This window comes from Squalius cephalus (assembly GCF_949319135.1).
Source record: "Squalius cephalus genome assembly, chromosome: 1".
In the NCBI taxonomy this organism is placed as follows: Eukaryota; Metazoa; Chordata; class Actinopteri; order Cypriniformes; family Leuciscidae; genus Squalius; species Squalius cephalus.
In genome coordinates, this window is record NC_137122.1 from 17,482,219 (window position 1) to 17,509,882 (window position 27,664).

Consider the following 27,664-nt stretch of genomic DNA (forward strand, 5'->3'; position numbering starts at 1 on the left):
GGCCATGTTCATTACGTTCTGATTATTGTAACCATTCTGTAACCATTAATCAAACATTTTAACTCGTATAGAGGCCCATCACACTCATATTCAGCCTTGTTTATTGTTTTTCTCTTTTTCTTTTCTTTTTGCACGTATGTCCACAGCAGATTCTGTACACCCCAAAAGTTCTTTTAAGAGCTAAGTCACAGTCAGTTTTTTGGTTTTGTAAGTACATGTTTTGACTAACTATCAAACAAGTTTTCAGTATTTATGGCATAATGCAGCATACCTGCAACATGAAACTTACCAGGTTTGATTATATTTTTTTCATTTCTTTGTTTTATTAGATTTTGGATCGTCTTCCTCTGTCTTCCTCCGTTTTAATTTCAAGGTAAGTAATATTACTTAGCTGCTCCTAAATGTGTTGTCATGTTGTATATTTTATTTTTAAACTTACACCGGATATTTATATTTGGTCATTTTTTTGTGATGGGACAAATAAGCTATTCATGCAGATTCAGCACTGAAAAAAATTAAGAGAACACTGCAAAGTTATCTGTTTTACTATTTATAGGTATGAGTTTGAGTAAAATTAATATTTAATTACTACTGAAAACATTTCTCCCAAATTCCAAAGACTGCACTGTTTCTGTGTGTTGAGTAGCTGAATTCACACACTGCTGATAAATCAGATCACTACAAAACAGTACAACATTCTCAAAAGATAAGAACATAGTAAAATTGCTACCTGTATCAACCTTGGCATTTAAAAATATTAACGAGGTCAAATAACCGCGGCAAGCAGGAGTTTTGTTTTCTGCTCTGCCTCGGTCATCAAGTTGTGATGTTATCTAAGCTAATAATTTAGCAACTATTCAGTTCAGCGCCAAACTGCGCAGTCCTTCCTAGACCTCATGTGGACAGTGTGGCCCACACTGTGCAAATCCTGATTAATTAAAAAAAAAAATCTAATAAATACTTGCTCTGTTACAATTTTATTTGCATAACTTATTTCAGAAATTGCACAAAACAAAACCCCCTTTTCAATACTTTAATGTATTCTCCTTGTACTTACTATTGCAGAATATTTTATGAAAGCAAATATTCTGAATTTAGAATGAACTCAAAATCCAGAAGGCAAAGGTACACAAGGCAATGGAAATGTGCCCGGAAGTCACTAACTGAGAGGATTATTGGAGAACAATCTAAATGCCTTCCAGTAACATCTCAACATGGTCAAGATCAGGTCAATGTGGATGAAAGAAATGACAAGGACATCTGGGGTGCTTTTAAATGTGCAGAGACAGGATTCAGTGAAGAAGACTGCCGTTTAGGACAAGAGAGTGAGGATAATGGGGTCAGTGAAGAAAACTGCAGTTCAGAACATGAGAACGAAGATCATGTCTTCAGTGAGGACAACTGCACTTCAGGGCCTGAGGATGTGAATCAAATGTCTCCAGCTTCACTTGCAACATTTTTGCAGGGTTGGGCAACAAAACACCTTATTAAACACATTGCCATTGATGACCTTCTGAAGGGACTTAGACAAAATGGACATCCAGAGCTGCCTTTAACAGCAAGAACCTTGCTGCAAACTCCGAGACATATTAAAACAGTCATGAAGTCAGGAATGGAGTGTGTTCATTTCAACCTGAGAAAGAGTCTTAGCGAGCAGTTGCAGCACTACCCAAGGGATGTAACTGATGGAATAACAACACTGGAGCTATCATTCAATATAGATGGACTGCCCATTTTCAAAAGCAACAAAGCAAATCTATGGCCCATCCTCTGTGCCATTCACCTGACACCTATCAGAGTCTTTCCGGTGACCCTGACACTTGGTCCTTCCAAACCAAAAGATTTGGATTTTGTTGAGGAAGCCATTAAAGAGATTCAGGAACTCCTGGGCAATGGTTTCGAAGGAATACAAATTAAAATTAGATGTGTTGTGTGTGACGCACCTGCGAGAGCAATGGTCAAAAAGATAAAACAGTACTCAGGATATTACGGGTGCGATAAATGCACTCAGAAGGGCCTGTGGGTTACTGGGAGAGTAACATATCCAAAGGTAGACAACCTCACGCTACGCACAGATGAGACATACCGTGCTGAAATGGCAAAACGGCAGGAAGATGATGCCATTTCTGTGTCCCCATTTTTGAGTCTCCCTTTGGACATGGTTAACCAATTTCCAATAGACTATATGCACCAAGCCTGCCTGGGGGTCACAAAAAAATTGATCACAGAGTGGATGAGAGGAAACCGGAATGTGCGAATGTCAGCTGGACAAATCAATGAAGTGACTCAACGGCTGCTGGCACTCAGAAAAGACATTCCGAGCTGTTTTGCTAGAAAACCAAGAGGTCTGGACGAAATAGATAGGTGGAAGGCAACAGAACTGCGTCAGTTTGCCGTTTACACTGGCAAGATTGTACTAAAAGGAATTCTGTCCGACCAGCTGTACGATCATTTTATGACATTCAGTGTTGCCTTGGGTCTTCTTCTTTCACCCAACTCGGCAGTGGACCACAACTGCTACAGCAGTCAGCTGATGAAATACTTCGTAGAAAAAACGAAAGAACTGTATGGTGATCATTTCATGGTATACAACATACATTCCATGATACATCTATCAGCAGAGGCCATGAAGTTTGGTTGTCTTGACGCTTGCAGCGCTTTCCCATTCGAAAACTTTCTGGGAAAGCTTAAACGACTCGTAAGGTCAGGAAAGAAGCCGCTTGTTCAAGTGGCCAAACGTCTGATGGAGAAGTCAAATTTTCCACAGACTCAATCAGTGGTCACCACAAAGTTCAAAACCACAAGACCAAACAATGCTTTCATTCTCGGGGAGGGGAAATGTTGCGTGGCCATTGAAGAGAGGGAAGAGATGGATGAGTCAGGCTCCCGAATGTTGTTGTGCAAGGTTTTTGAGAAATCTCAACCACTTTTCAAAGACCCATGTGACTCACGGATGATTGGTTGTTTCAAAGTGGAGTCAAGACAATCCAAAATGACACTAATCCCAGAACAGCAGTTGAAGACCCTTGCTGTAGAGTGAACTTATATACAAGCAGTGTTAATTCAGGACCAGAGATTGTGATGTGCATATTGATAGGCTGTGCATTTGTAATATAAAAGCATTGTTTTTATCTCTCAACAGATGGCGACTTTTGCAGTGGTCGAGTTTGCAGATGATAATTCTGTAGAAATTATCCCAACCACTTGGTTGGAGGAAACGATCAAAGTATGCTTTTATTCACTAAACTTTAAAATAACATTACACTTACACTCATTTATTTATTAATTTATTTTCATTCATTTTAAATAGGGAATATACTGTTTCTGGACCTACACGAACTCAAGGCATTTGGTAAAAAACAATGCGATTCCTGACAAGCAAAAGTGGAGGCGGTACTTGCTGAAAAAAATTTGGTTAAGAACAGGTATAGTGATACTATTTCAAGATTTAAGTTTGCTGCCTGACTAATGAAGGTGATGTTAAAACCTTTTCTGATTACTGCCAAAATTTCTAAATGCCATCTTCCAGCCAACATTTTGTATGTGGGCCCATGTGGGTTTGTTACAGTTACTGCACTTGCCGCCCAGAACAAAAGAGAACATGCCTATTTAAAGTTTTATACCTAATTGTTAAAATACATACTTTTAACCTGTATTAAACCTGTAAATAAATTGGGGACAGTTAGAAGAAGCAACAACTATACATTTATCACAGCTTACACTGCAGACAGTCTGTCCTCCTCCATCTCTTGTCCCAGACTATTTTGAGAGTTCCCTCTCAGTTTCTTGCCAGTTGATCTGTGCAGTCTTCTTAAGAGTCTCTGCAAAACAAATTGGGTTTTTTTTTAGAGATTATGATTTTAGAGAAATCAAGTTACTTACACATGTCACAATACCTTATGAAAGAATAAAAACTTTTACTCAGGATAAAAAACAAAAACAGCATTAAACTTCAATAGGAATGGTTTTGGAATGGGCATTTAGGAAATCTAAAGAGAATTACTGTTTATTTATTCAGACTATTCCGATTTAATTTTGTATTAATAAAACCAGTTTATAAAGTATGCATAGGTGATGTGTTTAAAAGCATCAATTCATTCATTGATAACCATTTAAAAAAATCAATAAACAACAATAATAATACACTACATTATTATGACTTTTTTGTCATTTTAATATTAGGTAGTTTCTCACAATCAGACTCTCAGTCTATGATAGACTGGGTGTTAAACCTTTTATCCTGTTCTTAATGTAAATAAAGCTCTTGTTGCAACAGCTGTGGTCTGTATGTTAATGAAGTTGTGACACCCCATTGTCTGAGAAGGTTCTCTGTGTCCCACCCAGTCCCATTCTACAATTGACTACCATTTGTTCTGCTACTTTTACAAGGCTACAACACATAGGCCTATTAGCCTATATTGACTTTAAATATATAATTTAGGATACAAAAGTACAGGGTATTTATATTAAGTAGCCTACATAAATGTGTAAATGTATTTGTAGTAAACTTAGCATAAAATAAAAGTTTCAAATACAGTTTAGTATTTTTTTTTTCAAATAGGGTTTTCATGTGTTTGAGTTTTAAACTATAACGTTAGCTGACAACATTGACATCAGAGGCTACAACGTTAAATACGTGCTAATAGGCTAATCGCAATTAGCATATTACTATGATCAAATCAACACACAACAGCAGGTTGTAGCACGTCCGTTATCCGAGTGTAAAAGAGAAACATAAGACATGACAGAACATTTCTGGGAAGTTAATGAACTCCATTAACACAAGATTTGTTTATCTGCATTATATATTCTACCATGAACTATGTTAACATTCTTATTAATTTAATGTAGCCTAATACCTAAACGTTTAAATAGGCTTTATATTAATCGATCTCTGTTTTTCTAAAATTATAGTGGATATGATAAACACGAAACTTAACTAACGTTAATAGAGACTGAAAAATGTTCTCTTACCTGATTTCGCCAATATGTTTGCAGGACACATCCAGTCCGACCTTCCTCTGTGTTCACATATCAGCTTCTGTTCTCCTCCGTTACATGTCACAACGCAAACTGATTCAAAATAATAATTTAACAGGCATAAGGAAAGACCGAGTAATCTTGCCGAGCAGTGTCCTCATCAACTCAAAATGACGTATTTTCAAACGTGACCAGAAAGGCGCACACATTTGTCATTGGCCAGTTAGGTAGATGACAGTCATATTAACCAATCATGATCAAAGGTGAAACAACCAATAGCAATTGTTTCAGTGTGATAATGGAAAAGATGACGACTTCTTTTCTTTCTTTCTTTCTTTTTCTTTTCTTTTTTTAAAAAATAAATGTGTGTTTAGTTTTATTTGTAGACTGGCTATATCATTTGATTAGTTGGTCAAATAGTGTTTTGATGACAGTGTGTATAAAAATGCAATCCTGCATGGTAAGCTTTAAGCACAGACAAAAAATTGTAAGTCCAAACAAAATCACAAAAAGCAAAAAAAGTTTCTGCTGCACTTCTCTCGTGAGATTGAAATTATACCCATTATTATTGTTATTGTTAATAATATGATTATATTTTAACATAAATTTAGATTTTTGAAGTGGTGTTTTGATCAAAATATTATACGATGCTAAAATAATAACAAAATAATAATTAGAAATAATAATAATTCAAAGATTATGTATTTATTGAAGACATGACATTGATTCAACATACAGATTTTGAAAAAAAAAAGAAAAATAAGGAAAAAAAACTTTTTCAACTGTTCTGCGATAAACGTTATATTAAACGTTACATGTGACAACGTTAAAACAACAGCTGACATTATTTCAACCATATTTCAACTTTGAGGGTCAGTCAAGAACCTATATAGAGATTATGTGGCTACCACCATGGGCCCATGTTGGCAGCCTATATGGGATTTATTGTGTTTTGCCCATTTTGCGCCCATGCACTTATTTCCCATTAGTGACCCAACTAGGACCCACATAGGGAGCCCACCTGTTTTTGCCCATATGGTCCTACTTAGATGACCATTTTGGGACCTAACCACGTAGCCCAAGCATAAACCATGTGGGGCATATACATGTTGGCTGGGCTATAATATTATTTGACATATATTTTACAGACTCTTATGCCAAAGCCTCCCAGAAATGCCAGCTTGTTGCCGAAACGTCACATATTGAAACAGAGGACACAACAAGTAAAAAGAGGCCACATAAAATGCCAAAGAGGTTTCATTCTGAAACAGAAATTTCTTCAGATGGTAGGTGTTCACAACTATATTTTATCTTTTATGATTGAACTATGGAATTAAAGGCATTTGTGACCTTTGCCTTTTATTTAAACATACAAAAATTCCTTAATTTCAGATGATTGCATTAGAAAGAAGAAAAAGGTGTCGAAACCTGTTGCACCTAAATGTAAGTTGTTACATAATTTACACAGATAGTAATATAACATTTTATTTGCACAATTCAAAGCAACCTAGACGTCTTTTTATATTTCTGTTGTATTGTCAGATCAGCAACTGCCCAAAACATATCCTCAAGACAAGGGTAAGTAGAATGAAATATAAATATAAAAAATGTGTTTCAAGATTTAATCCACAATGGAAGTAATATGTTTCTCTCTCTTCTCCACAGGCAATCAGGAAAAGCCAAGATCTCCCAACTTATTCTGTAAGAAGTTTTGAATGTTAATAAACATTTTAATGCCCATGCCCATTTAATGCCTATTGTACATTTATACTCTATTAAAAATGTATTTATTTACAGCAGAGGCATCATTGCCGTGCTCACTGCAAACTTTGTCACCACCCCAACAAGGTGTGTAACAAATTCATTGATATTCATAAATGTGTATAATGTAAATTTTGAAGCGTATTTTTTATGCCACAGCAGATCAGATGTCAGATCTCCTCTTAAGAGAGCCACAGGCCTTGACCGAAGAAGCAACAAAGAGTAAGCTTTACAGCTCTGTCACAAACATACATTTCAGGAACTGATTCCATAATGTTTTTTTTTTTTGTTTGTTTGTTTGTTTGTTTGTTTTTTTAGACTACCGCACAAAAGTCTTGCAGAAGTTACAAGAGCTCTGCGAGAACCAGCAAGACATCCTCACACTGCAGAGAAGACTGTTGGCTGCGACTGTGCCAGTGGTAGAGACAGAGGAGGAAACTCTAGAAAATGGGCCCTGTCAAACTGTAGAAGAGCTTAAACAGTTTGACACCTCATTAGAAAATAAAGAGACTAGGACAAAGATGGTAATAAATACAGCATAAGTAAATACATAAGCTGGCAATGTTCATTGACAATAAAATGCTCACTCATTACATAATTTTCAGCTGTTACAATGATTTTACTTAAAAGGATTGTTAATTTGTGGGTGAACTGTTACTTACTCACACAGATGTTTCTTTAAACCTGCATGAAGGTTTTTTTTTTAACATGAAAATATTTTAAAGAGTGGTGGTAACCAAACAGTTGCTGTTCCCCGTTAACTTCCACAGTGTAGAAAAATATATATGGAAGTCAATGGGGAAAATAAACTGTTTGGCTACCACCACTCTTTAAAATATCTTTCTTCATGTTAAAAAAAAAAAAAAAAACTTCATGCAGGTTTAAAGAAATATGAGGGTGTGTAAATAACAGCAACGCTCGGGTTAAGTTCTATGTTTTTATGGTACATAACTGTCATGTTTTTTTTTTTTAGGTTAACTACCTACGCTCCATCGGGGGAACCAATCCAGGGGCGGCTGTGCGTAAGATGCTACGTAAAGTGGCCACAAATGATGTCCTCAGTGCCTACAGCATGAGAGGGAAGAAATCTAAAATGCCATTCCAGGAGCTTAGAATTTCCTCTCTTATTATAGGAAAGTTTTATTCCATTATCCTTTAAAAAAAATATTGATTGTCAGTTAAAGTAGTTACAATTCGGAGATGATTTGTTGAAGATGTTTGATCAGATTATTTCATCTAATTTTTAGGAGCAACACAGAGGAACTTCAAGTCAATGAAGTATACAGAAGTGGAAGATATTATCTCACAGGCCCTGAAATTCGCTCCACACAGGAATTTAAAATGGTAAACACACTGTATTTGTTGAATAAAGATAGAAACAAGACATGCAGCCAAGAGACTGTCCGCTCACACAAACACCAGACATTACGGTCTGTCACAAAACCAAGAAATAAACTAGACCCAACCCTGTGACACAACCCTGACATTTAAATGCATTTTGAAATTACTATTAACTATGTCAGTGATACTACTGTGACTAACACATAGTGAAGGCTACATGCAGCGTTTCACAAAAGCATCGTAAGTGCGTAAAAACGGTACGATTGATATTAATATTACGGTCTGTTTCCCAAAATCGTTTCAATAAAATGGCAGGTTTTTTTGTTGTTGCAAAAAACCCTTTTAGCGTAAATAATCTAGTGCTATTTGCAGTTAATGTAAACCGTATCTATTTGATATACTTTATGTAAATGGCATTTATCGCTAATTTTTATCTCGCTGCTCGCTGGCATCTATATTTTACAACAAACGCCCCTTTTAATACCCTTTTCAACAGTGACATCTAGCGGTAAACTGTTATTACGTTATAATTGAGGTACTTTATTAGACATTCTCTGGTACTAGGCAATGGCAATGACTGATTGAAACAAGAATATCAATTTTCTTTGTTATAATATTACTATTCTTTGTTGTATTTACAGATGACTGTGGTGAAGGTGGAAGAGTGCAGGATCTACAATTACACTAATAATAAAATGTTTTAAGTAGTTAGTTTGTTTTTGTTTCGCTTTCTGCCATGTTTTGAATGTGATGCATAGCCTACTACCTGATTGTGTGTTTTTTTTTTTTTATCAAAAATTAAAAAATGACAAAAACATGGACTATAGGCTGATTATTTATATAGATTTACTGTTGTATGTTATTAAAGTAAATTAAATTGTTGTTAGTTGAACGTTAGAAATAACGTTCTGGGATTAATACAACTTTCCTGGCGAACCAAAAACTAACGTTCTGAGAACGTTCTGGGAACCAAAATAAAACGTTCTGGGAACCAAAAACAAACGTTCTGGGAACGTTATGAAAACTTTCCTGGCTAACCAAAAACAAACCATAAAAAATAACGTTCTGGGAACCAAAAACTAACGTTCTGAGAACGTTCTGGGAACCAAACACTAACATTCTGGGAACCAAAAACTAACGTTCTGAGAACGTTCTGGGAACCAAAAACTAACGTTCTGGGAACCAAAAACTAACATTCTGAGAACATTCTGGGAACCAAAAACTAACGTTCTGAGAACGTTCTGGGAACCAAAAACAAACGTTCTGGGAACGTTAAGAAAACTTTCCTGGCTAACCAAAAACAAACCATAAAAAATAACGTTCTGGGAACCAAAAACTAACGTTCTGGGAACGTTCTGGGAACCAAAAACTAACGTTCTGGGAACCAAAAATTGTTAGCTGGGATGTGATGTGAACGTACGTCGAGTTTAACAGTATTGGGACTGAGGCGCCAGAACTGCTGATAGAATGTGCGCTGTAGGGCGATACTGCATATTTTAGTTTCCATTCTTATTTTGTTTCCACGATGTGTAAAATGTAGGGCTACCACCAGCCGCGGCGCTACCATTGGGCATTTAGGTCCGGGCCCACCCATTTTCTACTATGGTTTTGTACGTTTCTTCAGTCGGATCTATTTGCGATGATCGATCCAAATTCTAAACAAACAGTTTACATGCTTCGTCCTTGTTACATTATTCATTAAGATAATAATTAATAAATGCACGTGTGACCGAATGCTCTCTTTTCCATGTTGCCACTTATGCAAATTAAGCTAGAGGTTCCCGCTGTCAATTTCCCTTTAAGTATTGGGACACGTCATTTCCGATTGGCCATAAATAGCCTCTTTCAGCCTGTTAGGATACGCTGCTTCCTGTTGACTCGGGGGTTCCCTTTTCGCTTCCCACGTGCGGGCATTTCGAGTGTGGTGTTACGCCAGCGGTTGCGTGCTTTTTACAATGGCGATTGCCTACGGTAAGCTTGTAATGCAATGTCTTATGACAATTGTGGTTGGGTATTAATCTGACTTGTGGGTATGACGTTTAGCTTGTTGCAGGCATGTGTGAATTCATTTATGCGACACTGCGGAATCAAAGTGAGATCAAATAATCTGGCGGGCGGTTCGGCGCTTGACTGATTTCATCATCGGGTAAGTCTGGGTCGAGGGAAGTGATGGGCGCTGCGTGTGTGAGCATTTATTTTAAAAGGAGGTGCTTTGTAGCTTGTTTCAGAGATATACCGACCAGTTTGCGTGACAGGATCAAAGCGAAAACAAACCATCTAAAAGTGGTTCATTACGAACACGATTGACTGACTTCATTGTCTGGTAAGCTTTTTCCTGATTGGGTCGAGACATTAAGCATTTTCGTGGGTAATTAACCATTGTGTTTCCCCTTTTAAGGTGTTTGAGATCTGTTGTGCAAATGTTTTGCTCTCGATTCAGAAGGCCTATTTAATGCGAGGAATCGCCGTTGTCCTACAGTCTATTTCTCCCTTGCCTGTTCACCTTGATTAATTATGGTTTGTGTCTTATGATTGGAATGATGTTATAATTTTTTTGTTTTGTTTCTTTCTTTATTTGGAAATAATTTGTTAGTGGGAGCTATTGTTCCCAGGCGAGTGTTTGGGTTTATTAGTAATTTATTGTTTATATTAATTCTGAAATTATTTCTTTATTGTGGAAGTGTGTGTGTGTGTGTGTGTGTGTTTGAGTGTGTTTCTTTTGCTAGATGCTGGGGGCTCCAGCCAGGAATCCTCCTCTTCCTTTTCTGTGGATTGGTGATGGTTTGAACACAGGGTGTGGTGTGCAGTGAGACGCACGGATTTTGTGTGCAGTGGTGTGAGTTGCCCCAGAGTGTGTGTGTGAAGCCAGGTATTACCTGCTCTCGAGTCCTCAGCCAAAGCTTCTGAATGTAGTGTTATTGTATGTCTTTGTGAGTGTTTGTTAAAATGACTATGTTTCCTTCCCTGATCACATAAATGATCAGTTGTGGTGGCATGTCCTGCCTGGCACGCCCAGTTGATTTTAAAGGAGATTTTTTATTGTTAATAAAGAATTATTGTGCATGATATTCACGTCTCTGTTCCTTCCTAATGCAACCCACTTGCGTGCCTTAAGATAAAGTGTATCAATTATTCTCTGTGTGATGTCAGAGTGGCGTAGTCGGTTTTCTTAAAGCTGCCTGTTCTTCTATTCTTTAAAGCTGCAGCCTAACTCATGCCACATTGTGGCGCAGTCGGCAGGATAACGCATTGGTGTGGGACAGAGATGTGAATTATATATTCATTTTGTGTTGTTGTTTTTTGTTTTGTTTTACTTTGTTGAAAAGGAATAGGACAACGGCGACCCTGTGCGGCCAGTAGTGCTCGGGTGGTGTAGCCATTATTTTTTTGGGATTTGGTCTCGGCCCATTCAGGTAACCCTGTGGTATGGAGGAAGAATTGCAGGAGCTGCGGGCACTGGTGGCCCAGCTGCGGACTGATAATGAGCAGTTGCGCCAGGGGACATCAGCCGTGCTCCCAGCCCCTAATGCTTCAGCTAGTAATCCATCTGTTGCGGCACCGACTTCAGCAGGTAGTTTTTCACTTCCTGATACCGGCCCACTCGAGCGATTTGTGTTTATTCCGAGGGATCATAAGTGCCCAAAATTTAATGGTAGGACCGGCATTGATATTAATGAATGGTTAGAGGAGGCACGCGCTTGTATGAGGGCACGTCATATGGCTACCGTTGACCAAGCCTTCTTTTTGATCGATCATTTGGAGGGCGAGGCACGTGAAGAGCTTCGTTATCGTTCGGGGGTAGAGCGGCGAGATCCAGACCAAATCATCGCAGCATTGCGCGAATTGTATGGTTGTACGCGATCATATGTAGCGTTACAGGAACTGTTTTTCTCTAGGCGACAGCAGGAAGGGGAGACCCTTGTGGAATTCTCCCTGGCCCTGATGAGCTTATGGGAGAAGGTTAAGGAACAGGCGCCACATGAAATGCCCAATACTGGGGCCTTATTACGAGATCAGTTCGTTGAAAATGTTAGCGATAATACACTTAGACGTGAGTTAAAACAGTTAGTTCGACGTAGCCCTGATAGTACGTTGCTTGAAGTGCGTAGTGAGGCAATTCGTTGGGAGCGAGAGGGGACCCCCGGGGGCGCACGGGGACGTAGCTATTCTGTTCCAACGGCACACTGTATACAATATGGGGTGCATGGACAGTCGCAGCCTGGCGGTAACATTCCAGGAGGGTCATCTGAGTTGCGTGAATTAAAGGAGATGATGAAAATGCAACAACAACAATTAAATCAACTTACTCAAAGTTTAGCCCACATTCAGAGAACTCAACTGGGGGGTGGAGTACAGCGATTTAGTCATATTATTTGCAGGCGGTGTAATCAACCGGGACATTTCGCAAGAGAGTGCGAGGGGGAGCGTAGAGCTGCCCGGTTTCAGCCTACCATGCCGGCAGGTCCACCCCGGGGAGGGGGACCAGTTCCATCCGGCCAGCCGCCGGAAAACTAATACCCACCGAGCGGTTGAGCCACTGCTCGGTTGGGGAAGGGAGGGGCTCAAGTCACCTGATTAGCCCAGACTCACTTGCTCGTCTGGTGTCGTCTTGTCCGCAGCTCGTCGTCCACATGGGAGGGGTTCCTGTGTCTTGTCTAGTGGACACTGGCTCTATGGTGACGACTGTCACAGAAAGTTGTTTTACTACTTATTTTAAACCTTGGGGACCAGAACGACTCCTTTCATGCCAGTGGTTGCAATTGCGAGCAGCGAACGGTTTGTCGATTCCGTATATAGGGTACCTGGAGTTAGATATTGAACTTTGTGGTCGGTCGCTCTCGGGGTGTGGGGTTTTGGTGGTCCGGGACCCTCCTGGTGGTTTGGCCGGCCGAGTCCCTGGGGTCTTGGGGATGAATGTTTTGGGCCGTTGCTACCAGGAGCTCTTTGGCCAGCATGGCTCTGCTCTCTTCGAGCTACCGGCTGTGTCACAGGCTCCTTCATTTATTTCACAGGCACTGCAACACTGTCATCAGGCAGACATTAAGCCTGTCGTAACTGTCAGGGGTCAAGTCAGGGTACGAGGTCGCCAGGTGAATCGTATTCCCGGAGGGACATTAAAGCTAGTAGCTGCTACCTGTTCAACCCAGTATTCCAATGGGACAGTCTTATTTGAACCACCAGAGGTAGGTCTCCCAGCAGGTTTGTTAGCATCTCCTGCTTTGGTGAGAGTGGTCCGAGGAACAGTATATATACCGGTAGTAAATGTCGGTACAACTGATATCGTTCTGTATCCACGAGTTACTATTGGTGCGTTAAGATATGTGGATGTGGTGAGTTTGCCTTCTGAGATTAGTGAAGTTCAGCCAGTGGCAGTGTCAGCAAGCGTACAGGCGGCTCGAGTCACCCCGGTGCGGGATCAGATTGATTCCCTTGATCTGTCTGAACTGCCAATGGCAGACCAGGTGAAAGTTCGGGCCTTGCTGTTGAATTATGAGTCTGTGTTTTCGACATATGAGGGGGATCTTGGGTGCACAGGTCTCATTTCTCACGACATACCCCTTGTAGATCATACTCCCATTAGGCAGCGACATCGGCGGATACCTCCGTCCGAGTATGAGGTAGTGAAAGCACACATAAATCAGCTTCTTGAGGCACAAATAATTAGGGAGAGTAGTAGTCCCTATGCATCACCTATTGTGCTCGTGAGAAAGAAGGATGGTGGTCTGCGCTTGTGCGTAGACTACCGCCGTCTGAATGCGAGCACCAGGAAGGATGCTTTTCCGTTACCTCGTATCGAGGAGACCTTGGACTCACTGACGGGTGCCCAATGGTTTTCTACCATGGACCTCGCCAGTGGGTACAACCAGGTACCTGTTACGGAGGGGGATAGATACAAAACGGCCTTCTGTACTCCATTTGGCTTGTTTGAATGGAACAGGATGCCCTTTGGGCTGTGTAATGCTCCTAGCACCTTCCAGCGTTTGATGCAAAGACTGTTTGGTGATCAACAGGGACAGTCTCTCCTTTTGTACCTCGATGATATAGTTGTGTTTTCGGCCTCAGTAGATCAACATCTCTCTCGGATGGAGGTGGTCCTGAATCGTCTGCAGCGGGAAGGATTAAAAGCTAAATTGGGGAAATGTTCATTTTTCCAGAGGAAGGTAAAGTATTTGGGTCATGTGGTCTCGTCTGAAGGGGTCGCTACCGACCCAAGTAAGATTGAGGCAGTGACCCAGTGGCGTTGTCCCACTACTGCAGGTGAGGTGCGTTCCTTCCTGGGATTTGCCAGCTACTACCGTCGGTTCGTGGAGGGGTTTGCAAAAGTAGCTGCCCCGTTGCATGGTCTAGTAGCTAGGCTAACAAATCCAAAACGTCGGAGGTGTTCAGAGCAGGACTTTGCCGATGCCTGGTCTATACAGTGTCAACAGAGCTTTGAGGAGTTGAAGCAGCGATTGTCTATGGCCCCGGTGCTGGCCTATGCCGATTTCTCCTTGCCTTTCGTCCTGGAGGTTGATGCCAGCTATGGGGGTTTGGGGGCAGTACTGTCCCAGGAGCAGGGAGGAAAGGTACGACCGATAGCATATGCTAGTCGTGGTCTTCGGCCCACTGAGCGCCATATGGACAATTATAGCTCTATGAAACTGGAGTTTCTGGCGCTCAAGTGGGCCATGGCGGAAAAATTTAGGGAGTACCTGTTAGGCCATAAATGTGTGGTATTCACAGACAACCCTCTCAGCTACGTTCTTACAGCCAAGCTGGGGGCCACCGAACAGCGTTGGGCAGCCCAGTTGGCTGTTTTCGATTTTGAGATCAGGTATAGGTCGGGTCGCTGCAATGGGAATGCAGATGCTTTGTCTAGACAGAATCCACCCACCAGGGAGGACATTCAAAGTCTAGTTCCGGGGCTGGCTATCCCAGAAGAGATAGCTCAAGTAGCCCAGGCAGGACCGGTGGCCCAGGTGAGCCAGGTAACAGTGTTCCCAGGTCCATCTTTGGGAGATATGCGTTCCAGTCAGAGGGCTGATCCACATATTGGAGAACTTTTACGGTTCTGGCGACGACAAGCGTCCCCGACATCGGGGGAACGCAGGCAGTTAGTAAAGCCAGTGGTCACCATGCTTCGGCAATGGGACCGCTTGGTGGAGCAGGATGGGGTAATGGATCGTCGGGTGAGACGCTCAGACGGTGGGGAAGAAACCTTGCAGGTTATACTGCCAATGGCTATGAAGGACGAGGTTCTGATGCATTTACATCAGCAGCATGGGCACCAGGGTGTGGAACGGACTACCCAGCTGGTTCGACAACGGTGTTATTGGCCGGACATGGCCTCTGAGATTGCACGTTGGTGCCAGCATTGTGAGAGGTGCCAGCATGCAAAGGGCCTCCCCTCAGCACACAGTAGTTTTATGGGACACCTGTTGGCTTCCCGGCCAAATGAAGTTCTGGCCATCGATTTTACAGTTCTGGAACCCTCCCGGTCTGGCATTGAGAACATTATGGTCATGACGGATGTATTTTCTAAATACACGTGGGGGGTGGCTACCAGAGATCAGCGGGCTGAAACGGTGGCACAGGTTCTGGTATCTGAATGGTTTTGTCGACTCGGTGTTCCAAGTCGTATTCATTCAGACCAGGGTCGGAACTTTGAGGCCGTTCTCATCCAACAGCTTTGCCACTTGTATGGTGTTGAGAAGTCTCGCACTACTCCGTACCACCCGGCTGGTAACGGGCAGTGCGAGCGGTTTAATAGAACCTTACACGATTTGTTGCGTTCTCTGCCCGATTCTCAGAAGGGTGACTGGCCGTCGTGTCTTCCTCAGGTGCTATTTTCATATAATAGTACCCCTCACCAGAGTACTGGGGAAACCCCGCATTTTTTTATGTTTGGTCAGGAGCCACGCCTACCAGTCGATTTTCTGCTTGGGAGAGTCCAGGAACCAGAGGCTGGCTGTGTGCAGAGGTGGGTCCTGGAACATCAGAATAGACTCAAAGTAGCTTTTGAGGGGGTGAGAGAACAGTTAAGAACGGCGGCGGAACGTCGCAAGGTCCGGCATGACGGGCACGTCCGGGAGGAACCTTTGCGGGAGGGTCAGTTGGTGCTGCTTCGGGCCTTTAATGTGAGAGGTAGACATAAAATACATGATCTCTGGGGCCCGGTAGTATACCAGATTGTGAAAGCGGGTGAACAGGTATATTCTATCGCTCCAGTGGACAATCTGGGTAAAGTGAGGCGAGTACATCGCTCGGCAATAAAACCTTGGGTGGGGGAGAATCCTTTGGTTAACGCTCCTGAATGTAACTTGGTGGGACCAATAGCATCTGCTGAGGAAGAGGAGGAGATCGGAGATTGGTTTGTAGTGGTACCCGACGCTCCTCAAGGGGGGCAGAGGTCAGTGCCACTGGTTGAGGTCCCAGTAGGCGGTTCCGGAGGGGACCACCCGATCACAGACAATCTCCCAGAGGAGGAAGAGAATGCAGAGGTTATAGCACCCACCACAGGTGAGGTGGTGGCCAGAGTGCGGTCCCCAGAGCCTACTCCTCTTGAGCAGGATACGGGGGTAAGGCGCACGAGAAGGCTGATGGCAGGACACCATCCTAATCCTCACCGCCTCCCTCGAGCGGTAGGAAGACCATGGCACGATGGAGGGGCAGGCGATAGTCCGATATCCAGTGCGGTGGTTGCCTTGTTCCGACCTTGGCATTAAAAATCCTGGGTGAATAAAGTATCCATCGTCGGGTCGACGATGAAAATGTCGGGGGTAGATGTGACCGAATGCTCTCTTTTCCATGTTGCCACTTATGCAAATTAAGCTAGAGGTTCCCGCTGTCAATTTCCCTTTAAGTATTGGGACACGTCATTTCCGATTGGCCATAAATAGCCTCTTTCAGCCTGTTAGGATACGCTGCTTCCTGTTGACTCGGGGGTTCCCTTTTCGCTTCCCACGTGCGGGCATTTCGAGTGTGGTGTTACGCCAGCGGTTGCGTGCTTTTTACAATGGCGATTGCCTACGGTAAGCTTGTAATGCAATGTCTTATGACAATTGTGGTTGGGTATTAATCTGACTTGTGGGTATGACGTTTAGCTTGTTGCAGGCATGTGTGAATTCATTTATGCGACACTGCGGAATCAAAGTGAGATCAAATAATCTGGCGGGCGGTTCGGCGCTTGACTGATTTCATCATCGGGTAAGTCTGGGTCGAGGGAAGTGATGGGCGCTGCGTGTGTGAGCATTTATTTTAAAAGGAGGTGCTTTGTAGCTTGTTTCAGAGATATACCGACCAGTTTGCGTGACAGGATCAAAGCGAAAACAAACCATCTAAAAGTGGTTCATTACGAACACGATTGACTGACTTCATTGTCTGGTAAGCTTTTTCCTGATTGGGTCGAGACATTAAGCATTTTCGTGGGTAATTAACCATTGTGTTTCCCCTTTTAAGGTGTTTGAGATCTGTTGTGCAAATCTTTTGCTCTCGATTCAGAAGGCCTATTTAATGCGAGGAATCGCCGTTGTCCTACAGTCTATTTCTCCCTTGCCTGTTCACCTTGATTAATTATGGTTTGTGTCTTATGATTGGAATGATGTTATAATTTTTTTGTTTTGTTTCTTTCTTTATTTGGAAATAATTTGTTAGTGGGAGCTATTGTTCCCAGGCGAGTGTTTGGGTTTATTAGTAATTTATTGTTTATATTAATTCTGAAATTATTTCTTTATTGTGGAAGTGTGTGTGTGTGTGTGTGTGTGTGTTTGAGTGTGTTTCTTTTGCTAGATGCTGGGGGCTCCAGCCAGGAATCCTCCTCTTCCTTTTCTGTGGATTGGTGATGGTTTGAACACAGGGTGTGGTGTGCAGTGAGACGCACGGATTTTGTGTGCAGTGGTGTGAGTTGCCCCAGAGTGTGTGTGTGAAGCCAGGTATTACCTGCTCTCGAGTCCTCAGCCAAAGCTTCTGAATGTAGTGTTATTGTATGTCTTTGTGAGTGTTTGTTAAAATGACTATGTTTCCTTCCCTGATCACATAAATGATCAGTTGTGGTGGCATGTCCTGCCTGGCACGCCCAGTTGATTTTAAAGGAGATTTTTTATTGTTAATAAAGAATTATTGTGCATGATATTCACGTCTCTGTTCCTTCCTAATGCAACCCACTTGCGTGCCTTAAGATAAAGTGTATCAATTATTCTCTGTGTGATGTCAGAGTGGCGTAGTCGGTTTTCTTAAAGCTGCCTGTTCTTCTATTCTTTAAAGCTGCAGCCTAACTCATGCCACACACGCATAATTATCAGTGAACTTGATAAATGTTGCAGATATGTTTTACATGCATGCACAAACAAATGCCTTTCAACTTGTGTGTGCAAAATTCAGAATAAAATGAATGTGCAGCAATTTGTACAAATACAGAGTCTGTAGGTCTACTGTGTTGTTACCATTAAATAAGCTCATTTAGTTTCATTTTTGTTAAAATATAATGTTATTTTTTCATCTATGTTGATTATGAAAAGTGAACCGCACACACGAGTATACGCAATATCGAGAGACATGGAGCGGGTCAGACATGATTTTGACCACTTAATTAAGTTTTGTTTTGCAGAAAACGTTTTTTTTTAAGTGAATTTCGTTTTGTATAAATTGTATCTTAATTTTAATTTTTTTTTTTTTTTTATCAACCAATTGCCAAATACCAAATATAGCAGACAACACAATCATAGAGGCGCCCGCGTGGTCACTTGCACTGCTCGTAAACAGGAGCGCATCTCATCCTAACTTAACGAAACCCCAGCATATGCCTCACATACATGAAATATATCTTAAGAAAGCTTGAAATGTATTTTTAACAATTTAAAACGAAAAGAAATAGGCTACTCTCTGGTTATGTAATGATGTGCATTTCTCTCTATAGGCGTGTTCACTACTACGGAGATGGCGATCGTCAACTTCATCTTTACAGCTGTTGTTGCTGTTAATAAACTAAAAATAATAGGCTTATAATTTTATTAAACAAATTAAATGACATTTTTATTGTATTAAAAAGCAACGAAAAAAATCCTGTTTATCAGTAGTGTGTGTGTGTCGAAATAATTTGTCCGCAGCTGCTCAAAAAAAAAAAAAAAAACAGTCAAAAACCCCACTGTCAGTGTTTTGTAAGGAACATGCAAATATGTTCAATATAGCAGGAGACATTTTAATTGTTTACTAATAAAACAGTTATTTTTTATGTCAGTGTCGGCTAGACAGATGAAGTTGACGACTCGCGATCTTCGCAGCGGTAGCCTACCACATCTTTAAATCACTATTAGTAGGCTATTATTTAAGTTAACATAAAATACATAGACCTACACCACAAAAACTAGTTGAGGATAAATTCGTTAAAATTGGGCGATTCCAGTGAATGGAAGTGACATTTGCAGTCAAAACTTAAAATAAAAATTCTCAGAAAATGCATTTATTTGAAACGTCTGAAAGGAGTCAAGACATTAGAAAAATATCGGTCTACACATGCGTTTTATATTTAATATGAGGGAAATACACATGTGACGTGACACAAAAAAATCTTTAACTTTTAGGTGGCAAAATATTTTTTTAGTAATTCTATAAATTACACTGTGCAAACCAAAATATATATACCCACCGGATGAATAAAGATCGGCCTCCACAGAAAATTAAATGTTATATTATTTTTATTTTATTTTTCGTGTTTGCATTTATGTGAAAAAAAAAAATGTTACGGGCGTGACAGTTCTCCATTACGCACGGACATGACTGCTCTGAAGCGACTTTAAAAATTGCACAGAGACCTCAAACAGAAAGCACAAAGCCTTTCTTTAAAGTGAATTTCGTTTTTTTTATTAATTATATCTTAATTTTAGTCAATGTTTCATCTGGATTTAATAAATAAGAAGTAGTCTAAATATAGTAGAAAATAGATAATCATGACACGTAGGCGCGGGCGAGTGAACTGGACTCTTGTCTCATAAATGAACCGAAACTCAGCGTAAGGTAGGCTATGCTACTTGCCTCACAGACCTGAGAAATATATAGAAAGCTTGAAATGTCTACTTTTAAACATGCAGAACAATTCAAAACGAAGGAAAACAGACTGCTTTCTCCTTATGAAATGTGCATTTCTCTCTGGCGCGTTCTGAGAAGATCGCGACGCATCGTCAACTTCATCTTTGCAGTCGACACAGAAAACACTTGTTTATTAAAAACAATTAAAATGTCTAGCTATATATGACATTAATAATCATTACTTTTGCCGGTTCTTTGTGACAGCTTTTAGATGCTTTATTGGCAGCGCCACCCACATGTTGAACGAGTCACACCGCATCAGCACCGAAAACATGATATTTTTTTTTAAATCTAAAATAAAAAATCGTGATACGAACCGAATCGTAGGTTTGGTCTATCGTTACAGCCAGATGAGAAAGCAAGAGTTTATGGTTTAAAAAACAAACAAACAATGGTTATCTGAACATCTTTGCCAAGCGCAAACCAGTACAGAATTAGGCTAATCAATAAATTATCGGGGAGGGTCATGCCTTTTTTCACAATCATTTTGGAGGGTCATAGAAAAAATTATTGCTGGCGAAGGGAGGGTCATGTCTTTTTTGACAACAGATCTCAAAACTCCTCCGGTGGCCCCTTAAATAAATAACGAACAGTCCCTAAGACGTACTCCCGAATTGATTATTTTTTCATTGACAATAGAATTCTACACTTGGTGAGGGAATGTGACTATGGCGCTATAGTAATTTCAGACCATGGGCCCCTCAGGATGAAATTGTGTTTTTCAGATTCACAATCAATATACCGCCCATGGCGATTTAACACTTTACTGCTTTCAGATGAGAATTTTGTCAGTTTTTTAAGGGCAGAAATTAAATTCTTCCTTGAAGTTAATCAAACCCCAGGAATGCCATTTTCTACGGTCTGGGAGTCCTTAAAGGCCTACTTAAGGGGTCAGATAATCTCATATTGTGCTAACAAGAAGAGGAGAAGCTCTGAACGGCTGAGATTGTTGACAGACGAGATATTACTTGTGGACAGGGAATATAGCCATTCCCCTTCGCCAGATTTAGTCAAGAAACGTATGTCACTTCAAACTGAATTTAATACTCTGTCTACCCAACAGGCCGAATACCTGATTTCTAAATCAAGGCATGAGTACTATGAACATGGTGAGAAGTCGGGGCGTCTGCTCGCACATCAGCTACGCCAGAGATCAGTTACTCAAAATATTCCAGCTATAATCAATGACCAAGGTAATAAATGTTCAGACAATGAGAAAATTAACTCATGTTTTAGTCAGTTCTACCAGTCACTGTACTCTCCTGACTCATCCTCTAATCAGTCTGATTTGGAGACCTTCTTTGAAGGTATAAACGTTCCCTCCGTAAGTCCGGATCTGGCCAATGAATTGGAAAAAGATATTTCGGTGACTGAGATAGTTTTTGCAATTAGAGACATGCAAAGTGGCAAGTCTCCGGGGCCGGATGGCTTTCCAGCCGAATTTTTCAAGAAATTTTCAGAACCGCTGTCCCCCTTATTACTGTCAGTTTTCAATGAGTCTTCTGTAACCTTATCACTTCCTGTATCTATGTGTCAAGCTATCATCTCTTTACTACTTAAAAAGGATAAAACCCCTCTAAATTGTAGTTCATACCGGCCTGTGTCGCTTCTGAATACGGATGCCAAGATCTTCGCAAAGGTCTTGGCAAAGCGCCTTGAGAGGGTAGTTCCCACTGTTGTTTCACCTGACCAGACAGGGTTTGTGAAAAATCGCCAATCCTTTTTTAACATTAGACGACTGTTTGGTGTGTTGTATACTCCCACTCCACCCGGCCACAAAGACGATGAGGTGATACTTTCTCTTGATGCTGAAATGGTGTGAAAAGGGAAAAACATCCAGTATGCGGCAGTCCTGTGGGAAAATGCCTTGTTGATGCTAGAGGTCAGAGGAGAATGGGCCGACTGATTCAAGCTGATAGAAGAGCAACTTTGACTGAAATAACCACTCGTTACAACCGAGGTATGCAGCAAAGCATTTGTGAAGCCACAACACGCACAACCTTGAGGCGGATTCGCTACAACAGCAGAAGACCCCACCGGGTACCACTAATCTCCACTACAAATAGGAAAAAGAGGCTATAATTTGCACAAGCTCACCAAAATTGGACAGTTGAAGACTGGAAAAATGTTGCCTGGTCTGATGAGTCTCGATTTCTGCTGAGACATTCAGATGGTAGAGTCAGAATTTGGCGTAAACAGAATGAGAACATGGATCCATCATGCCTTGTTACCACTGTGCAGGCTGGTGGTGGTGGATGTTTTCTTGGCACACTTTAGGCCCCTTAGTGCCAATTGGGCATCGTTTAAATGCCACGGCCTACCTGAGCATTGTTTCTGACCATGTCCATCCCTTTATGACCACCATGTACCCATCCTCTGATGGCTACTTCCAGCAGGATAATGCACCATGTCACAAAGCTCAAATCATTTCAAATTGGTTTCTTGAACATGACAATGAGTTCACTGTACTAAAATGGCCCCCACAGTCACCAGATCTCAACCCAATAGAGCATCTTTGGGATGTGGTAGAATGGGAGCTTCGCGCCCTGGATGTGCATCCCACAAATCTCCATCAACTGCAAGATGCTATCCTGTCAATATGGGCCAACATTTCTAAAGAATGCTTTCAGCACCTTGTTGAATCAATGCCACGTAGAATTAAGGCAGTTCTGAAGGCGAAAGGGGGTCAAACACAGTATTAGTATGGTGTTCCTAATAATCCTTTAGGTGATTGTATATATACAGGGTTTTTCCTGCGTAGAGAATTATGAGGCGGCCGCCTCCGTTAAATTTCGTGCCGCCTCCAGCTCTCGACAATACTCGGACCGCTTGTATAGTAGTGCGCGGATAATCCGTGGGTTGGGCAGGCCAAGTAATAAAAACATTCCATCCTGTGGATGACAGATAAATAATTTTGTGTTGAGTTTAATAAAGACACGGAACTCTCATCACGGAAAAATTAATGAATGTGCATCGCTCTACTTTCGTTTTCAACAACGTAACGTTAATTCTCTTCAGGGAAAACTAATCAAGGAAAACATATCAGGACTCGACAATAACGCTTGTCCGGGACACGTTTTGTTTTCTTTCTTTTTTTGAAGGAAAAACTGAGAGAGAATTGTAGCCCATCCGGACAAATGCCCTGATTAAAACAATTTTTAATATAAAAATAAAAAAAAACTAGGGAATCACCGAAAACGTGAGGATGATTCTGTTTTATTTTATTTAATGTAAGTGATAGCCTATAGTTGATAATAATATAGGCCTACCTAATGTAGGCTACTAACGGTAACAAAGTTGCGCTGTTATTTATAACATATTATATATATAAACATATTATATATATAAAAATAAAAAAATGTCACCCTATAGCCCAAGACTGGTTGCCCAATGAAGCTAAGAAGGGCTGAGCCTGGTTAGTACCTGGATGGGAGACCTCCTGAGAAAACCAGGTTGCTGCTGGAAGAGGTGTTAGTGAGGCCAGCAGGGGGTGCTCACCCTGTAGTCTGTGTGGGTCCTAATGCCCCAGTATAGTGACGGGGACACTATACTGTCAAAGAGCACCGTCCTTCGGATGAGACGTAAAACCGAGGTCGTGACTCTCTGTGGTCATTAAAAATCCCAGGATGTCTTTCGAAAGAGTAGGGGTGTAACCCCAGCATCCTGGCCAAATTTGCCCAGTGGCCTCTGTCCATCATGGCCTCCTAATCATCCCCGTAAACTGATCTGTAAACTGATCTGTAAACCCCGTAAACTGGCTTTATCACTGTCTCCTCTCCACCAGTAAGCTGGTGTGTGGTGGGCGTTCTGGCGCAATGTGGCTGCCGTCGCAGCATCCAGGTGGATGCTACACATTGGTGGTGGTTGAGGAGATCCCCCCTTCAATGTAAAGCGCTTTGAGTGCAGAGAAAAGCGCTATATAAATGTAATGAATTATTAATTATTATTTATTATAATCATAACAGTTCAATAAACAAATAGTTAAAATTAAGTCACTTACATTTTAGACGCCATGACTGTTTTTGTTCTGTTCCAGCAGCGAAAATAGTTCCAAACAAAGATCACAGCAGAACCATAGCGCATCTCACAGCAACAAGCCGTGTTTCATTAATGAATGATTCAGCGTTTTGAACGAATCGGTTGAGTCAAAGATTCAATTACCTATTCATAAACTGCCTCATTCCGAATGAATCAGCCTTTAGAACGAATCGTTTGAATGAATGACTCAATGACTCACTCATTAAAATGGTCGCCTGCAGCCTCCTACTGGCGGTTTAGTTTCAAAGTATCATTCTTTTCAACATTCCTTATTTGTATATTCAAAAATATATAAAATAATCTAATTTAATTCAGTTATAATTTTCAATGTAAATTATTTAATTTGATTGGTAACAGCCTAGTGTCTTATTTTTTAATTATTTTAATAATAATCAAATAATCAAATTTAAGAATTTGAAATGAAAGATGGAGCAAACATTTAATAAAATTAGGGAAAAAAATGCCCTTTATAAAGGTAAAAAGAAATGATTCTATTAAGGCTGTTAAGCCTGTTAAGGCTATTAAGGAATTGTAATTTTGCCAAAATAAGAACTTTCAATTAGCCAACTTCAGTGTGATATGTTAACATATTGTAGTGTTTCGCTACTAAAAGTAAACAGACGGATTCTTCCTCCTTCTAAGGCTTTATTCAAGAACTGCAGGGTTACTGTTATGGCCGTAACCCACGCTGTACAACATTAAGGAAGAGATATAACGTGCTGGCTTGGCTGTTAAACTCACTCTGTCTTCCCGCTCCCAGCTCTCAACTCACTCTAGTCACTTGACCCCACTAAAACCCCGCCCCTTAAAGAACCAGGGACTAACAGATAGAACCACTTATGATTCGATTAACACCTTGTCAAACAACATAACACTAACTAGTGTCTTCCATTTATACTGACATTACACTGCCCCCCCTTTAATAAGAAGAACCCTCATCCATGAGGGGGCAAACAAAGGTGCCCAGGCCAACGTCTCTGCCTCCTTGGCCGCATATCAGGTTGAATGTCTGAGCTTGCAAGGGGATGAGGGGTTGGGGCATGGGGATCAGTGGAAAGTCCATGGGAAGTGGCTGCATGTGGGGTGTTTAGGGTGGAGGATTCAGGAGCCACTGGGGTGTGGGGCACGGGTCTGGGGTCAATGTAGTTTTGTGAGGCGGGGGGGGGGTGGTCTTTCTCTTTCCAAAAGAGACGGCCAAGTTACCTCTGTACGGGGCCAGCCTGTCTCTATGCAAGGCTACCTTCCTGCCTCTAGGTGGCATCTGCACCCTATACACTACCTCTTCCACCTTCTCTAGAACCAAGCAGGGGTCCACCCAGTGGCAGTCAAGCTTCGGGGAGCGTCCTCTTTTCTTCCTCGGGCTGTACACCCAAACTGACTCGCCAGCCTTGAAGTCTCTTCCCTTGCTCCTAACATCATAGTTCCTCTTCTGTCTCATGCCAGCCTTTTCCAACTGATCCCTGGCAAACACATGGGCTGTCTCCATTCAATCCTGCAACCTCCTTGCATACTCTGGTCTGGCAGGTATAGCCGGCATGTCCGGGGGCTTCACGAACAACAACTCTGGGGGGGTCCGAAGCTCACGCCCCAGCAGAAGCAAAGCAGGGGTACACAGTGTGGAGTCCTGTACCGCAGATCTGTAGGCCATGAGAATGAAAGGGAGGTGAGTGTCCCAGTCCCGCTGATGGTCAGCTGTAAGGATAGCTAGCTGTTGACCCAAGGTCCTATTAAATCTTTCAACCAGGCCATCGCTTTGGGGGTGCAGGGGCGTTGTGCGAGTTTTTTTCATGCCAAGCCGTTCACACAGGGCCGCAAACAGCTTGGATTAAATATTTCTCCCCTAATCACTGTGAATGACCTCTGCCACACCGAACCTGCTGAACATCCCCTCCACCAGTGCATCAGACACCGTCTCTGCTTCCTAGTTCGGTATTGCATAGGCCTCAGGCCACTTTGTGAAGTAGTCCATAGCAGTGAGGACGAACCGGTTACCTCTTTCAGTGACAGGGAAGGGGCCCATGATGTCCACAGCTACTCTTTCCATTGGTGCTCCTACAGCCTGCTGTTGAAGTTTGGCATGAGATTGATCGAGAGGGCCCTTATAAGCTGCACAGGCATCACATCTGCGGCAGAAATCCTCCACGTCCCTTCTATGCTGGCCCCAGTAGAACCCCTGGCGAAGGCGGCGGAGCGTTTTGGACACCCCGAAATGGCCGGACCCCATACTCCCATGACAAGCGGTTAACACTGCTTCCCTCAGTGTTTTGGGCACTATTATTTGCCATCAGTTCTCCCCAGTGGCAGGCTCCTTCCATGCTCGCTGGAGCACTCCCTCACTCAGCCTCAGTGTGTTAAATTTGGACCACAGTCCCTTTGTGCCCAACGAGCAGCCCGTAATATCCCCCCAATAGGGTCTCTGCTGTGCCTCCAGCCAGCGTAGAACAGGCCTCAGATCCTCATCTTGCTCCTGCTCCAACTTCCACTCTGGTGTATCAAACACCCTCAATGCTCCACATGCAGGCTGTGCTGGCTCATTCCCCAGACACAGTTCCCTCTCCTGCGCCTCTCTCCTTTCACAGTGACTGCATCCCTCGGCGGCACAGGGGCGACGAGACAAAGCTTCGGCGTTGGCGTAGTTAGACCCGGGTCTATGAACTACTTAGAAGTCGTATGACTGGAGTTCTTCCAGCCATCGGGCCACATGACCTTCAGGCTCTTTGAAAGACATCAACCATTGAAGAGCAGCATGGTCTGTCCTTATCGTGAATGGTGTGCCGCACAGGTAGTATTTGAAGTGTCTCACTGCCATTACCACTGCAAGGAGCTCACGTCTGGTTACACAATAGCGTTTCTCACACTTGTTAAAGACCCTGCTAAAGTATGCCACCACCTTCTCCCCATCTGGTCTGTTCTGCGATAACACTGCCCCCATGCCAACGTTGCTTGCGTCCATGTCTAAAACAATAGGCAGAGAGGTGTCGGGTGGAACAAGGACTGGAGCTTCAATCAACGCTTGCTGAAGGGTATCGAATGCCTTCTGGCACTCGTCAGTCCAGACGAAAACATGGTCTTTCTGCTGGAGGTGGAAGAGCGGCACCCCTATGCATGAAAACCCCCTTACAAACCTCCTATAGTAAGAGGCGAGCCCCAGGAAACTCTTCAGTTGTCTCATGTCTGTAGTAGTGTTGTCACGATACTAGAATTTCTAACTTCGATACGATACCTTAAAAAATATCGATATTCGATACCATTTTCGATACCACGGAGAAAAAAACTGCCACAATATTAAGGGGGTATTTTTATTTATTTAAAGCTGAATATAACACACCTAGAACATGAAAATGAGGTATATTTTACAAAAATGTCCTGAGTTCTATCTGTTAATATTTTTCATTGGACCAGAGCTAACATGAGCCGTTGTATTTTTATTACCTACTGTTATCAAAGATTAAAATATACTGTAACAAATGCATTGTTTATC

The 27,664-nt window shown here is 42.0% G+C and overlaps 3 protein-coding genes across 3 annotated transcripts in view; 1 reads left to right on the top strand and 2 right to left on the bottom strand.

Annotated features, from left to right (window-relative positions):
- Nucleotides 1-27,664, bottom strand: part of LOC307163140 (uncharacterized protein) — a 444,167-nt gene that overhangs the window by 343,845 nt on the left and 72,658 nt on the right. The gene's annotated exons all lie outside the window — the stretch shown is intronic.
- Nucleotides 1-27,664, bottom strand: part of LOC307166031 (uncharacterized protein) — a gene marked incomplete at its 3' end in the record, with an annotated part of 187,735 nt that overhangs the window by 151,162 nt on the left and 8,909 nt on the right. The gene's annotated exons all lie outside the window — the stretch shown is intronic.
- Nucleotides 3,220-7,900, top strand: LOC307166047 (uncharacterized protein; the record flags this gene model as incomplete). The annotated part of the gene is made up of 10 exons (XM_079884167.1): nucleotides 3,220-3,226; nucleotides 3,311-3,425; nucleotides 6,129-6,266; nucleotides 6,373-6,423; nucleotides 6,523-6,558; nucleotides 6,646-6,681; nucleotides 6,778-6,828; nucleotides 6,901-6,963; nucleotides 7,060-7,265; nucleotides 7,715-7,900. Exons 3-10 carry the CDS (start codon nucleotides 6,224-6,226, stop codon nucleotides 7,898-7,900), a joined length of 672 nt encoding a protein of 223 aa, XP_079740293.1. The 5' UTR covers nucleotides 3,220-3,226; nucleotides 3,311-3,425; nucleotides 6,129-6,223.